At 40.7% G+C, this 14,984-nt stretch overlaps 1 protein-coding gene across 2 annotated transcripts in view; it reads left to right on the forward strand.

The window, feature by feature from the left end:
• The first annotated feature begins 534 nt into the window (after window positions 1-534).
• LOC119126601 (leucine-rich repeat transmembrane neuronal protein 4) overlaps window positions 535-14,984 on the forward strand; it is a 34,792-nt gene continuing 20,342 nt past the window's right edge. Inside the window, exons 1-2 of one of the 2 annotated variants that reach the window (XM_037257843.1) lie at window positions 535-1,054; window positions 1,510-3,050. In XM_037257843.1, coding sequence (XP_037113738.1) covers window positions 1,024-1,054; window positions 1,510-3,050 — 1,572 coding nt within the window. In that variant the 5' untranslated portion in view covers window positions 535-1,023. Of the gene's footprint in view, window positions 1,055-1,509; window positions 3,100-14,984 lie in introns of both variants that reach the window. The other variant, XM_037257844.1, reaches the window with a different exon arrangement.

Below are 14,984 nucleotides of genomic sequence, written 5' to 3' on the forward strand. Positions count from 1 at the left end.
TCTATAAACCCTGGTCCAACCTGCATTTACTCTATTCTGATCCGTAACAGAATGTCTTTCCTCCCCTCACTTCCATATACAAAGAGCAATGTTATGTTTGAGATTGGACTAAGAACTGTTCATCGCAATTAACTTAAACTTAACTCAATTAACTAAATAAACTTGAGTGCAATGTTTGCTATTTAGCTCAAAATGTTCAATCAACAAATTGGATGATATCGCCTCAAGAAATTAGTTTAGGTTAGTATAAAATTTTCGCAATTTACATGAGTCAAAGGTCAAACATTAAGTGTGACAGATGACTTCATTTTTTGTTGTTCATTGTATGTTTTTTTTTTTCCAGAGTAGGACGTAAAAAAAAAAAAAAAAGTCAATGCGGCTTTCAATAGCCCTTCAGTAATCAATCGGACTTCTTGATTGTGTGGAAGTGTGGAAAATGAACAGAGACCAGCAGGGGGCACTTCAGGGCCAAAAAAGGTGCACGAGTTTTTCTCCGCGGGGACTCCGCCGACACAATTCCTGTTGCTACTCAACTGATCCATTCTTGATGACACGGTCATCAGCTCTGATCCGCGCCAGGCTGCGTTTTGACGCCGGATGCGGATAATCTCAACTTCTCAGCCTAGGACCACACTTTATTCTGCAACATTTCTTTTCACGCGCTCAGTTATCCTTTTGCGTCGTGCCACCCAATTAAACCAGATTCAACAATTGGCCACCGGATGTTTAACCCTTTTCCCCCTGCGAGCCCCGGCGAGGATTCGGTCTTTACCACTCCAAGGACTCTGCAAGGTGGTCGTCACAAGTGGGCAACATCCAGATGATCCTTTGCGGTAACGTCGCAAAGTAAAGTCTCACTTGTGCAGACGCTGCCGTCTCTGGCAGGTGTGGGTCTGCAGACGCAAAAGTGCGCGTTTCCCACCCAGTGCAAAACAGAAACAAGCGTTCTGGGTACGTGATCCACTATTTGACCGGCTTCGAGGAACATGTGGAGCTGGGACGCATGCAACAGAAAGCTGTAACATGAGGAGGAGCCGACACCGCGCAAGTATGGGTATGTCAGCTGTCTTTGTGGCTTAATGTTATACATTATTTTTAATTTTCCATTTTTAATTATCCATTCTATTTGAACTTCACCTCAACCAGTGATGTCTCAGCTGATGTCTTCTTTGCTCCCCTCAAGGCTTCTATTAGATGACTTGGGGGTAAAGAGGGGGGGGGGGGGGGGTGGTCCGTCATCAGCCATTTGACAGATAACCTGATGCTTTTTTTCACCAATCGTTTTTCATGCTCGAGAAAAAGAAAAAAAATGCCTGTGCCGTGAAAAAAACAGAGCGTGCAAATTAATTAATCTGATGCTAACAAACACCCATGAACATTCATCTGACTCTGAAATAAATTAACTAAATAAATAAATTACATTCATTTGAAGTGCCCTCTCACTTTTCGATGTGCAGTTTCTTATTAATCAGCTTTTGTGTGTGCGTGTGTGTGTGTGTGTGTGTGCAGGACTTCCTGTGCTTTGCAGATGGCTTGTATTCATCGCGGTGGTGCCTGCCTGGCTGCTGGCCGCTCCGAACCCCATGCGTGAGCGTCCCTGCCCGCAGAGCTGCAGATGTGACGGCAAAATAATCTACTGTGAATCCAACGCTTTCCGTGACGTGCCAAGCAACGTGTCAGTGGGAACTCAGGGCCTCTCGCTGCGTTACAACAGCCTGATGAACCTGAGAGCCCACCAGTTTGCGGGTCTCGGTCAACTGGTTTGGCTGTACCTCGATCACAACTACATCGGCGCCGTGGACGGCCAAGCCTTCCACGGTATACGCAGACTCAAAGAACTGATTCTCAGCTCCAATAAAATCACCCTGCTCAAGAATAACACTTTCCACGATGTTCCGAACTTGCGAAATCTTGACCTTTCCTACAATAAACTGCAGGTACTCCAACCAAATCAATTTGTGGGCCTACGGAAGTTACTCAGTTTACACTTGAGGTCAAATTCTTTAAAAACAGTCCCAATGCGTGTTTTCCTTGACTGTCGCAACCTGGAATTCCTAGATGTTGGCTACAACAGGCTCCGGAGCCTCACACGGAACGCCTTTGCCGGACTCTTTAAGCTCGTCGAGCTGCATTTGGAACATAACCAGTTTTCCAAGATCAACTTTGCTCACTTCCCCCGCCTGACTAATCTGAGGGCGCTCTATTTGCAATGGAACCGTATCAAAGTGCTGACCCAAGGCCTGTCGTGGATGTGGACCTCCCTGCAAAAGCTAGACCTGTCCGGGAACGAGCTCCAGACGCTGGATCCGAGCACGTTTCAATGCCTGCCCAACCTCCAGACCCTCAACTTGGACTCTAACAAACTGAACAACGTGTCTCAGCAAACGGTGGAGACTTGGATCTCCCTCACCACCATCAGTCTGGCGGGTAACCTGTGGCACTGTAACCCCAACATATGCCCCCTAGTGGACTGGCTCAAGGCTTTCAAGGGAAACAAGGAGTCCACAATGATTTGCACAGGCCCTAAAGAGGCACAAGGAGAGAAAGTCACCGATGTGGTGGAGACTTACAACATTTGCACAGTAACGCCAAGCCCCATTACCTCAACAAGGGCGCCTCTCACTACTGCATTTCCAACAGAACTGCTCCCCCTTCCCACACGGCCTGAAGTGGTCAAGAAGCTGGCAGAAAACAGGACAGCCTCTCCTACTCCTTCGCAGGCCTCTCCGACAATCCCTTTACCAGACTCTGAGTATGTGTCCTTCCATAAAATCATTGCTGGTACTGTGGCCCTCCTCCTGTCGGTGGCTATAATCCTACTTGTTATCTATGTTTCGTGGAAGCGCTATCCCAGCAGCATCAAGCAGCTTCAGCAACGCTCCACGGTTAAAAAGCGGCAGAAAAAGGCTCGGGAGACTGAGCGCTCCTTTAATTCGCCACTGCAAGAGTATTACGTGGACTACAAGCCTTCACACTCTGAGACAATGGATGTGCTGGTTAATGGGACAGGACCTTACACATACACCATCTCAGGCTCCAGGGAATGCGAGGTATGACCGTTGCCCTCCAAAAATCCATTTCCACTGCGAGGCATGAGAGGTAAATTTTCTAACAATCTGTGGAGACAAACATCCCACACACCCCTTCCCCTACCCCTCCACGCACACCTCCCTGCCCTTGTCTGTTTTGGGATAAGGAAGTAAAGGTCAGTGCACTGTGATTTGCTTTTCAATCCTTGAAATTCTTCCAAGCTGTGATTCCGAGTCAAGCTGTTTTATTGCTAGAATGTCATTCCAATTAGTGGCAGTCCAAGAAGCAGCTCCACATCCTGGGCCACACGCAAAGTAAATTATACACAAAGTATCTTAATCCTTCATTCTTGACATCAAGAGGCAATTGATGTATCCTGATCTTGTCAGCCAGTGTGTTATTTATTTACCAATGGCTGCTGTCCCCCAATGGAATAATGAAAATGTATGAGATCGAGTCACTGTGCAGGTGGTCTTCTGCTATCCAGTGTGTTTGTTACCTCGGTGGCAAACACACCTGCCATGTAAATCCACACCATTTTTCTGTCGTGTTGCATATGTAAATAAGACCAAAGTGGCAAAGTAAGTATAATCACATTTATTGGCAGCATAGATTGCATTCTCCAGTAATGACTCGAGCAATCACCTACTTATGTCATTGCCTATTGCCAGGGATTCACTAAATTCAGTCAGTGCAGGCTCGCAGTTGAATGAGAAGTGCCATTTGCATTTTGGCCTTTAAGATGTGCCCTTGTGTACCATCACCAGATGCGTTTCCTTGATGAATGAACTCGTATATGCCATCGCATACACTGCACAAACTTTGGATACTAAGACTCGGTCGGCTCTTTTAGGTGAGTGATTTTAAATCACTATCTGGCACCGAGAGATCGAGACTGAAGTTCTTCAATTTACTCATGCTTAGTTTTTTTTTTCCTGCATGTTCTACACATCTGTCTTCTTTTGTTTTATCATCATTGAGTTGAGTGGTATTTAGAGACACTGTGCCAGGGATGATTGATATCGCTAGGATCATGGCTGAGCATATATATGATCGACTTGTGTCCTCCTCGAGTTTCATCACAAACACGTATTCAGTACACAGTAACGGTATACTGTGTCATAAACACCACTTTTGTATGTAATTTGAAATCCAAAACAGTCAATGGCCAGACATGATTTGTTGCCCAGCAAGTTGACTTAAGTTTTTGTACTGGAGTGCAGTATCTGGCTTTTGGGTGTGTGTGTGGATAGATTCAGGCGTTCAATATATGTACATAAACACACTGATGGGTCATGAAAGTAAATGAAATCACATACTAAAACGTGCAGAGTAAATCCAGTCAAGTTGTGCATCGTGGCTTCCACTAATATGACAGGTGACGCATAAGTACACAAGCAGCTAAATCAGCTCCATGTCAGATATCTGTGGCAAAGCATTTTTCCAAATACAAGGGATGCTTGAGGTAAAATGGCTACCTTTTCAATCTTGCAGCTTTCATGTGTGACTGTGGCATGGGAGCATTAAATGGCAGACCTAATGGGGCTCCTGCTCACTAGAATAACTAATAGCCCATCAGAGGTAAGGAGCCGCGACTTCCCTCAGCTTTGTTATTCCTTGCCCTCTACAGCTCAAGGGAGCAACCCAAGCTGTTAAAGATGTAATGGGATTTTTTTTTTCTCCCATCGCCACATTTGGCACCAACTATTGGAAATGCAGCAACGCACAACAGAGACAGACTGTCTTAACGTGGTCAGGATTTGTGCTGGAATTACACGGTCACCATATAATGCTGCATTATCCAGGGCCATCGAAACCTTCCGATCCCTTTGAGGTTCCTGTTTTTTGCCCACTGGGACTTGCATCAGAACACGGTGTTGTATGACAGCATGCAAAGTGCATTTAAGGTCTGTGTCACAATAAAACCCACGAGGATGACTTTTCACAGGAATCAAATGGCACACAGCATGTCAAAATGGATGAAAGTGAGAGACAGGGTGCATCCGAGTCATAAATAATCCTCCTCTTCTTTGTTTTTTTTTTCCTGTCAAACGCATAGCTGGTGTATGATGGGCAAAGTGTAGATATTGAAATTGAAGCCTGACTCGCATTCTCATTTAAACGTTGCCATGGATTTCCACCAGCAGGCTGACCCGCACACTGTAAGCTCAAACTGAACAATGTTGAATCTGATCAACACTTTGAACCGCGGAGATCCACAGTCTTGTGGCACATTCACTCCCGCGCTCAAACAGCAGCTGCAGTCTCGTTGATGTCCACCCACAGATCAACCCCTGCAAAGGTAGCGCAGATAATATTATAGGAAAAAAAAACCTTTATCTCACTCAGCGAGGTGCTTGGAGGCTTGAAAAGAAACGGCATTCATCAACAGAGTGAGCATAGCTATTGCTCAACAATAATTTACATGACAAAAAAGGAATGCTGTGAACAAAACTATTTGGAAGCCCAGCCATTAAAATAAAAGGAACTGAATATGGAAAGGTAATGAGATTGGTCCACAGAGGTGGGTAGACTTGTACTCAAGTGCAAAGGGTGCAGCTATTGATTATTTTTGTGTTTGAGTAATCTAGTGATTATTTACATCAATTAATCAAATAATCGGTTGTCATTTTTTTAGAAAATTAAGACATTACTCAAGATTTTGTACTCTTGTATGTATTCTTTACTGCACAACCAACACTGTAACATTGTAAAAGCTGACCATTAAAAATTCAAACATAAAATACCTGAGTAAATTAAAGTTTATCCTGAAACATAGGCGGAAACATACGATAAACACCATACATAGTTCCAGGCATATGTTTACGCAGCTTCTTAAATCATCGAGGCAGAGTCGATGCATTTTTCTGATCGCATTATTGGAATTACTCGCTCAGCCCTATACTCAAGATAAGAGTACTCTTACTTTAGTTTATTAGGACTCAAGTAGAGATAAAAAGTACTTGAGGAAGAGTAAACAAGTATTCAGTGGAAAAAAAACATTCTGAGTAACTGATGAATGACTAATTTCATTAGGGCATACAAAATACGGTCTTGGCTGTTTATGCAAATTCAGTCATTGTCCAACAACGACATTAAATAAAACTATTAAAATATGAAAAGAGGTTCAAAAACAACAATGCAATTAATTCACTCGAGGAGAACTGCTTTTTGTGGCATTTCATTCAGTCAGTGTACTCCTTCAGCTTGTAGGGGTGGATCCTCTGTTGACAGACAAAATATCAATGAGGCTTCGAGGAATTTATTCATTAAAACAGAGTCAGCACTAGACCGAGACATTAAAAACAACACATGTATATAGTGGTGTCTAACCGAAGAAAAAAAAGACAGATTGAAGAAGCTTCCCGTTGACCAAGTTTATTGATTAAGTAGAAGCTTTTCAGTATCTTCATTTTAATGGACTAAAGCAGCACTACCTTCATCGTCGGTCTGTGTGGGTGTGACACGATTCAGCCAATCAAATTGTTTGCTCAGTGTAACTTTACGACTGGAGAAACAGGAAAGAGGATAGGGAGGAAGTTCCTGGTAAACAAACAAACATTGCGCTTTTAAAATGATGAACAGTCAAGAAATGAGGTATCGAATATATTTTGTTGTGAACATTAGCTCAGTGTGCTGAGGTCAACTGTAGTTTGTCAAGAAAGGATGCAGCGAGTCCTTTAATGTTTACTGAATTTAGTTGTGATACTCGGATCTTTTGTTCAAAAAAAACAAATGAACACAAATGTACAAAGTGTTCATCGTCTTTTAAGTTCAGTACAAATATTATCAATAAATCTAGTTTGTGTATTTTACAATTCTACCTATTGTGGCACTTTGAGACATACACTGTCTATAATTATTTATTATTAATTTATATAAGGATGTTCATGACCGCGACTTACAAATACTGAAGTGGACCTCTTTCAATTTTAAGTGAGAATTTCTTGAACGCCAAATCGAATGTCGTGAATGCTGTCTGATTCAACAGCAAAGCCTTACTCAAATTGACTTCACAGAGAAATGTCAAGGCTGTGACAAAATAAACAGTGATGTGAAACAGTGAGCATGCCTCAACATGCTTTCCATTGTTTTCCCTTTCTATTGCTTTGAATGATTTGGAACTCCAAAATGTCTGAGATCCCAGTTCTAAAGTTAAACTTGTCATACAAAAATAGTAGCCATTACTCCAATCTCCAAAAAAAAAAAAAGAATTGTCGGCTAATGTATGCCACCTTCATAAAAGCTTTACAAGTATGTGTTCTGGTTTCAGAACTATGGATAGTTCCATTTGTCAAATGTAGCCATTTACCAGTCAATCATTCCATCTCAGCACTATGTCAGCCTATGCAAATGAAACTTGCTATTTGGTAATGCAATTTTGCAGACATCTCAAGCATGACTTTATGTGTGTGTGCGTGCGTGTGAGTGTGTGTGCGCGTGATTTTATGCAACCTCATAATGAGCAGGGAACAAACTCTAATATAATTCTAATACTTTATTTTATCCCTGCCCCAAAGCTTGGGCATAAATGTGGCAACACGTGTCCTTCTTTTGGGTATATAAAAAAAGGAGTGTTTGCCTGGAACATGCAGCAGTGTGCCTGTTATATTGGCCAAGTATTTGCTTGTTGTTCTTTGGGCACTAGATGCAAGCTGTAGATGATTTAATATGTCAGGAATGAGAAACAAATATCAGCCTTCACAATATTCTGCTCTGACTCGCCCAGACAGCAGCTTGTACAGGCCACTGCAAAAATCCACAGAGGGCAGGCATCCTCGTCACTTGGTAGATTTAAGTTGATTTTGCTAGTTTCACAAAACTCATAAGACGACGAGGAAATATACTATTTTTACGTGGCCTTGAGCTCAGGCGCAGCGATGTCCTTGAAATGAAATGTTTTTTTGGGGGGAAGTTGATTTTATTCAGAAAAATCTGAATTTAAACTGTTTTTGGGGAAAAAGCAATAGACGGAGACATTATTCAAAATAAGTGTTGCTTTTTGCCATTGTGGGATTTACTTTATATCTCCTGACACCAAACAAGCTCCAAAACAGTTTTGTCCCCATGAGCATTTACTTACATCAACTTCCCCACAAATAATAGAAATACTTGGTTTTTTTTTTTGTCAATACATATACTTAAAGACAATGTTAAAATTTAAATTGCGAAAAATGAACATTTTGACTAAATAAGCAGTTAAACAGCATGATTAGACAGGTCCACTCAAGCTCTTGTCTTATGGAGAGTTAGTTGTACAGCCACCAAGGCTTCGAAGCACGTACCTCGGGTCAAAAGTTTCCAACATATACAATAAATGAGCATTGTGTCTTTGTCATTTTCCCTGTGATTGCTTTCGTCTGCCTCCTTCCTTGTCATGCACAAAAATACAAGAGAAAATGTGTCTATTCAAGGAGTTAATGAGACAACACTGGCTGTGCTTTTGTAAGCATTCTCCTCTCTGCAGCGGGGACACAATTTTGATGATACAAAAACAAAAAACAAAATTAGTTTCCAGAAAAAATATCCTGAGCAATTAACCCGTAAATTGATCAAATCGATTAATCAACAACCTACCTTGGTGAGAACAGAGCCTTTAAATGCCCGTGTAATGAGAAGCAATTCACAGCTTATTAGTAGGCAGTTTTATGCCTCATGTTGAGTCTTGACAGATATTGTCAGACAGGTCTTGAGACAATTTTTTAAATTGCGGTGTAACTGTGAGCATGGGTTGAGGATTTTTTTTGTAGATGTACGCATTTAGTTGAGGGTGTGAACAGGGTTGATTTGCTTCCCGGTCAACGGAAGCCACTCCTTTCATTCTCTCTAAATTCAGCGTAGATGAGGAGCACAGTCTACATGGTGAGCGCAGGACTGACCCGTATGGGTCCATGCAGGAAATAGATGCGTGCAAAGTGTGTTGATAAGATCACCCCTGTGATGTGAGCACGTTCCACCCCAAAAATCAAGATGTGCCAGTTTTTACGCTAGAGCGCACATGCTCTGTCTACAAAAATAAAACCCAACATACGTATCTATTAAGGTGGTTATTCTTTGTGGAGTATATAATATAATATAATATAATATAATATAATATAATATAACATCATATCTAATTAAAATAATATGTTTTGTTTGGATCTTCAACAAATTACATGTTACATTAATTTTGTTAAATTTGAACATGGAATTGAACCACTGCAATTGGCTGACAAATAGTCCAGGGTGTCTCCCAAAAGTCAGTTGGAAAAGGCTCCAGCTCAACATGACCCGACTAATGACATATAATATATAAAACAGATGTCCACTGTCACTGAAAAGATGATTATTTCTGACTTGGGAGTTTGGCTGTGCTTAAATTCTAGTACATCATCAAATAATTTAATGAAACACAAAATGTAGGATCCGATTAACTGCAGAAACAAGACCAGTTTAATGCTCAACTTTCTCATTTGATTCTGAAATTGCAAACTTTTGTTCTTACTATCTTGTCATGTGTTGCTATAAAAAAGACACCTATAAAGAATGCTCAAGTGAAAAAGTACAAGATGTTTTGTTCCACAGGAACTGTTGCTTAAGGAAAGAAACATATAAAACGACAAAAACCTGTTCTCTTTCTTCAGTGCAGATTTGAATAAATTTACATGAGAACTACCGTATCTTATTGTGGCAGGAGGTCCAGTGTTATGAAAGCCACATTTAGCCTGTTTACCATTTATTCCCACTTGTAAATCATGCTCAAATCAACTCATCCGGCATTTACTTGCTTTAAAAAAACAACTTTTCTACCACAAGAAATATCTTCTGTACACACACACAGGAAATAATGATGAGCCTTTGATTAAAACTGTTGGAGAGGGAGTCATTAGCAGTAATCAGATGTCACCACCTCACATACATGGCTGTGTGTGAACTCAGCTCTCCCCCAAAACAAACCCACTCTTGAGATGTGTATGATTCACGCTAATATGTCTGCTTTTCTGAGGAGGTGGAATATGTTTCAAACTAATGTAAGACTGTTGCGTAACCACAAGCTTCACTCATGAAGCTCATCCGTTCCAATAGTATTCTTATAATGATATTGGAACTAATAAGATGGTGATAAACACTACATCTGTCTCTAGTAATAAAATATGCAATAAAGTTACTCCATGCTTCAGCGCATAAAAGTGTTCTTTCGCTCCAGGTTAGATGTGCTTGTTTACAGCATTCGTACAATGCGATGCCGTCGGTGTCTCAGACCGATCATTACTCACTCGAGCAGCCAAGTGATTGTCGCAGGTGGATCACCGAGGACGCCTTTTGCTGCAAAGGAGAAAAGGGATGAAAGTCATTGCTTTGTTAACCTCCAAACCGCCATGTGAAATTGAGGTCAGCACTGATTGACAACATCATTAACTCCGCCAAGCAATTGATATTAGACGATTACCTAGTCCTTCACTTAAAGCCAAGATCAAATTAAGCTGTCCGTTCTAAACAAATCATGTGAGTCTGTCGTTTGCGTTGGTGCAAAGTTTTCAAGGCCACACGGTGAAGACACTGGCCAATCAGCTGACACCAATTTTCTGATAATGGAAATCTGACACCCCGGGCGGTGAAAAGAGAGGATTTCAATAATCAGGTGGATGATGTGCTGGGGGGGGCACATCCCTCAAATGAAACATCAAGAGGGCTGAGTTGTAATTTGCCCGCAGAACAACAATGTTTCCCGATCGCCTCTTATCTGCAGGAAACACTACATCATCAAATCAGATTTACATAGCTCACTTTATCGTTTGCTTTGACTCAGGTTAAAAACAAAATTTCGTCAAGTGCAACAGGAATGTTTCGCAGCCTTCGATCATCTGCGTCATTACTGAGAAAGTCCTTCACAATTTTCCAAACTTTCAGCACCTACTGCCTTCTGTCTGAAGGAGAATACAATTCATTTCGAGTGAAATATAGTTCTCAAGTCAAGTTCCTTTGAAAAGTAAGCTTATTAGTCCTTGGTGTTATTCATTTTAGCAACATGATGACAAATGAACTCAAACTTTCAACTAGGGCTGGAGACAGTGCCTTGCTCAAGGGGACCGTAACATTAAGAGACTTGCATCTCTCAACATCTAGTTGCCATTTTTCAGTGTGTCAGCTGCAGGACTCATTTCTCCAACTCCAAAGCCAGACTCCTGACAGATGAGCAACTACCACCATCTCACAGATCAGTTCAAGTGAACTTATTTATGTTGAACTCTGTACGATGCAATAGGACCAAAATAATTGAGGGCTAAGGTCAAATGTTTTCACACTTTTATAATAGAAGGTGTATAAAATGAATTGTTCTTTGTCATAGCAAAATTCCTAAAAATTTAAATGTCTCATCTGAGATGTCAACCATGGCAAGACTCCGTAAAGAGGTCCATACCGTGAATATTTCAGTCAGTCACTGTCCAACTACTGTATTAAAACACATCTCAATATGATGATACAACTCGTAAAACCAAGACTGATTGGCTACTCTTTGCAAAGACATGTTTTTGATGCAGCTCTTGTATTTGTCGTTTCAGGCCCGCCTCATTAGTACACAAAAAGCTTCACAAGGTTGCATATATGAACGTCATCTGTGACAGTAGCAGAAATGTGCTAATCACATATTCAACTAGCGCCTCCCACAACCAGTTGATGCACTACGACGTCTTTCCACGTCCTCCCCCATTGCTTATCAAATGGCGGCAATCCAAAGCAAATGAGTTAATCCACTTGCCCATAAGAAAGTACATCTTGAACTTTGCGACACTTTTTGTCACTTGGCTTTGCTCTTTGAAGCTCCAATGTCTCATCCACAGAAACATTTCCTCTGTGCAATAACTTCAAGGGAGCACATCTAGTTTTGGTGTCAGGCATGCTGATAGATTGGCTCGCAGCTTTACAACGCAATTCAACGATCCGTCTTAAAAGAGAAATGCATTATAGAAGAGGCAGTGAAACCAATGTGTCCACTGACAGGGGCCTCAATCGAGTGTAATGCAATTCGCCGCCTTGATACGTGGCGGAATGAGCGAGGGCTCTCGCACGCTCACACGCTGCTGTTGCATCCGAATGCGAGCGGCTTGCTTCTTCTTCTGGCAGCTGATGAAATGCATTCGGGCAAACAGTGGCACTCACCGACTGCAGTCTAAACAGATGCGGTGATGTTGGGAAATCACATCTGGCACGCACTAAGTAAGAGTATTAAAGGTGGCTTTTTTCCCCCAGTAAATTAAGGCCAAGGATTGAAAAAGGATTTTCAGCCAAAATGTGTACCTTCCAAAAATGCCGATCCCATATCACGTATTATGCTGTCGCAGCTCGCATATCAGTCAGCAATCACATGACCTGGATTCCCCCTGATAACAGTCGTGTTCACTAAGCTACTGATTCTTCATCTTTAATGGGATTTGACAGCTTATCTGCCACTTAACGACAAGTTTTCCTTCACAGACAGAATTAATAATGCAACCTAAAAATATTCTGCATTCTGGAAGAAGTTGTTTTGTTCACACTAGATATTCATTTTTCAACTCATCTTGAAGCACTTCCTGCTGTTCCTCCCTTATTACTTCAGATCCATATGATTGATTGAATTGGAATTATTCAAGTAATATGACAAAGCGGCTGTTGTTCCGCCTCTTGAGGCCCATTCACTTACTGGTACTGCAGACTCATTTTAAAGCAGGAAAGTGAAGTGTTATTACACTTCACTGCATCTGAAGAGGCTGAGAATTGCAAAAGTCTCTACTGTGGGTTTAAGACCACTACACTTCTGTTGTAATTCAATCAATTCCCACTCGGAATTGTTTTGTCTACTTCAATGGCCAAATTCGGAAAGAAATTTTCCTTATGTGTAAGTGGAAGGACGAGACAAATGGTGACCCGCGTATATGGAAGGACAGACACATTTTTGATATGCATGTGTCACAAGACTATAAAAGGAGAACTAACACAATAAAAAAGATGACTGGCAGTCAACTACACGGACCCAATTAATTTGACATTAGGGGTTCTCAAATTGTAAGAGTTAGTTGGAGGGGCATGAATAAACAATGGGAGGATTGACTGGCACACAGCAACTTAATTTGCAATTCTAAACAGTTTCTAAACAAATGTAAACAGTTTCCAGGTGTTGAGCGACATGTGTTAGGTCATTTCATTCAACTCAGAGTGATTAGTTAATTAGCTACACAGTCTCATAAATTGTAGAAAAAATAATGTATAATTTAATCATTTAATTTAGAAAAATGATAGATTACTGCTTTTTTAGGCAACACTTGTGTTAGCGTGACGGAGTAAGCATGTTGTTTTTACTTTTATCGGGGTTAGGTTGGGGTTCAATAGCCATTCTGTAAACACTTATTTCTTTGTTGTGAAATGCAGGAAAGCCCATTTTCACAACAGAAAAACATAACATTTCATTTAAATGCCCAAATTAGAATGGTAAAATGTTTTGTTGCCTTGAAATTTTGAGTTCACCCAACTGTTTTATTTTTACAGTATAACGTCTTTCAGACGAATTTTTAGAAATAAGAAAATAACTAAAAAAATGACAGTACTTGGTTGTTTAATTTCACACTAGATGGGTAAGAATACACTCTAGAGACAATATTATTTATAACAAACATTAAAAAGTCAATTGTCCATAACATGTCCTCTCTAAAAGAAAAATGACAATAAGAACAGAAACATAATTAAACAGTGTAGCAGTTTTATCGACATCTTATCGATATGCTGTATGTTAGCCTATTCGTTTTTCTTGTAGATGCAGCGACAAGTTGTCAGCTAAGAAAGGTTGTAAATCTGAGGAAGAAAACCTTTAAACCCATTTGACAGGATACTATGTGCAAAGAGATGACAACAGACTACAATGCTCCAACATATCCTTTCATGCATCTGTTGGCGGGGGGGAAGAAGATAAATCACACCAGCCCTTTCCTACTACTCGCTTCTTTTTTTTTTCCAATCAGGATACCTTCAAAATGTGTCCAAAACACATCATTTTCATCATGGTTAATTATTTTCACAGCACAAAACCCTAAGGTGCCGTGTTGATAAATAAAAAAAATATAATTCACCGAGCACTTGCACAAGGGAAATGAGACTGTGTAAATTTATTAAGAGGGTGTCCCAAAGCTTCTCTATATGAAACATGTCAGAAAATAACTACTGTTATGATTCACGTCTATAAAATTAGATGAGCGAACTTAAAGGTTAGCCCAAAAGGGCTATAAATCCTTCCCAGTTATGGCAGTGTAAGTGCAAGCAGCATTACTGTTGCGCTCCAGTGCATTCTCCTTGTTATGATGGCCTTGCCAGTGTTAGTAATTGCAAATATTGTGCTGTGTTAAGTTAAAGATGCATGTACAAGCAGGGAACCAGAGGGCACAGAAGCACAAATCTCCACCATCATCAGTCAAAATAGCGAAAGAAAGAAAAAGTTTAACCCAGGGCAAAGTATTTGAACTTGAACTTCACACTGTAGGTTCCAGACTGTTGAGGCAATTTCAAACTCTAGTCGTTTTTTTATGAACAGTATTGTTGTGGAGCCACATTGTTGCTGCATTTGAGCTGATCCATTCTCTTATATGTATTTCCTTGAAGTGTTGCCAGCAACAAAGATCATTTCAATGATGGAAAAGGACAAATGTTGGGCTGGAAAATGTTGAGGTTTTAGTTGCATGTGTAATTTGGTGTGCACAGGCAGAATTCTTTCAATTATCTCCCAACTTTCTCACTCAGGATGCCAATGTAACCTTTTCAACCCAAAGAAAAAACATCACGCCTATGTTCAGCGACAATATTTCTCTTGCAAGCCTCTTTCGGAAAAGTGTAATACACTCTGATCATTGAAGTGTTTCCGTAACAAACATGTAGAATGTAGCAGATTTGACTGAGCAGACATCAGGCAAATCAGAAGCCTGAGCTCTGTGCTGGCAAAGAAATGA

This window comes from Syngnathus acus, chromosome 9 (genome assembly GCF_901709675.1).
Source record: "Syngnathus acus chromosome 9, fSynAcu1.2, whole genome shotgun sequence".
In the NCBI taxonomy this organism is placed as follows: Eukaryota; Metazoa; Chordata; class Actinopteri; order Syngnathiformes; family Syngnathidae; genus Syngnathus; species Syngnathus acus.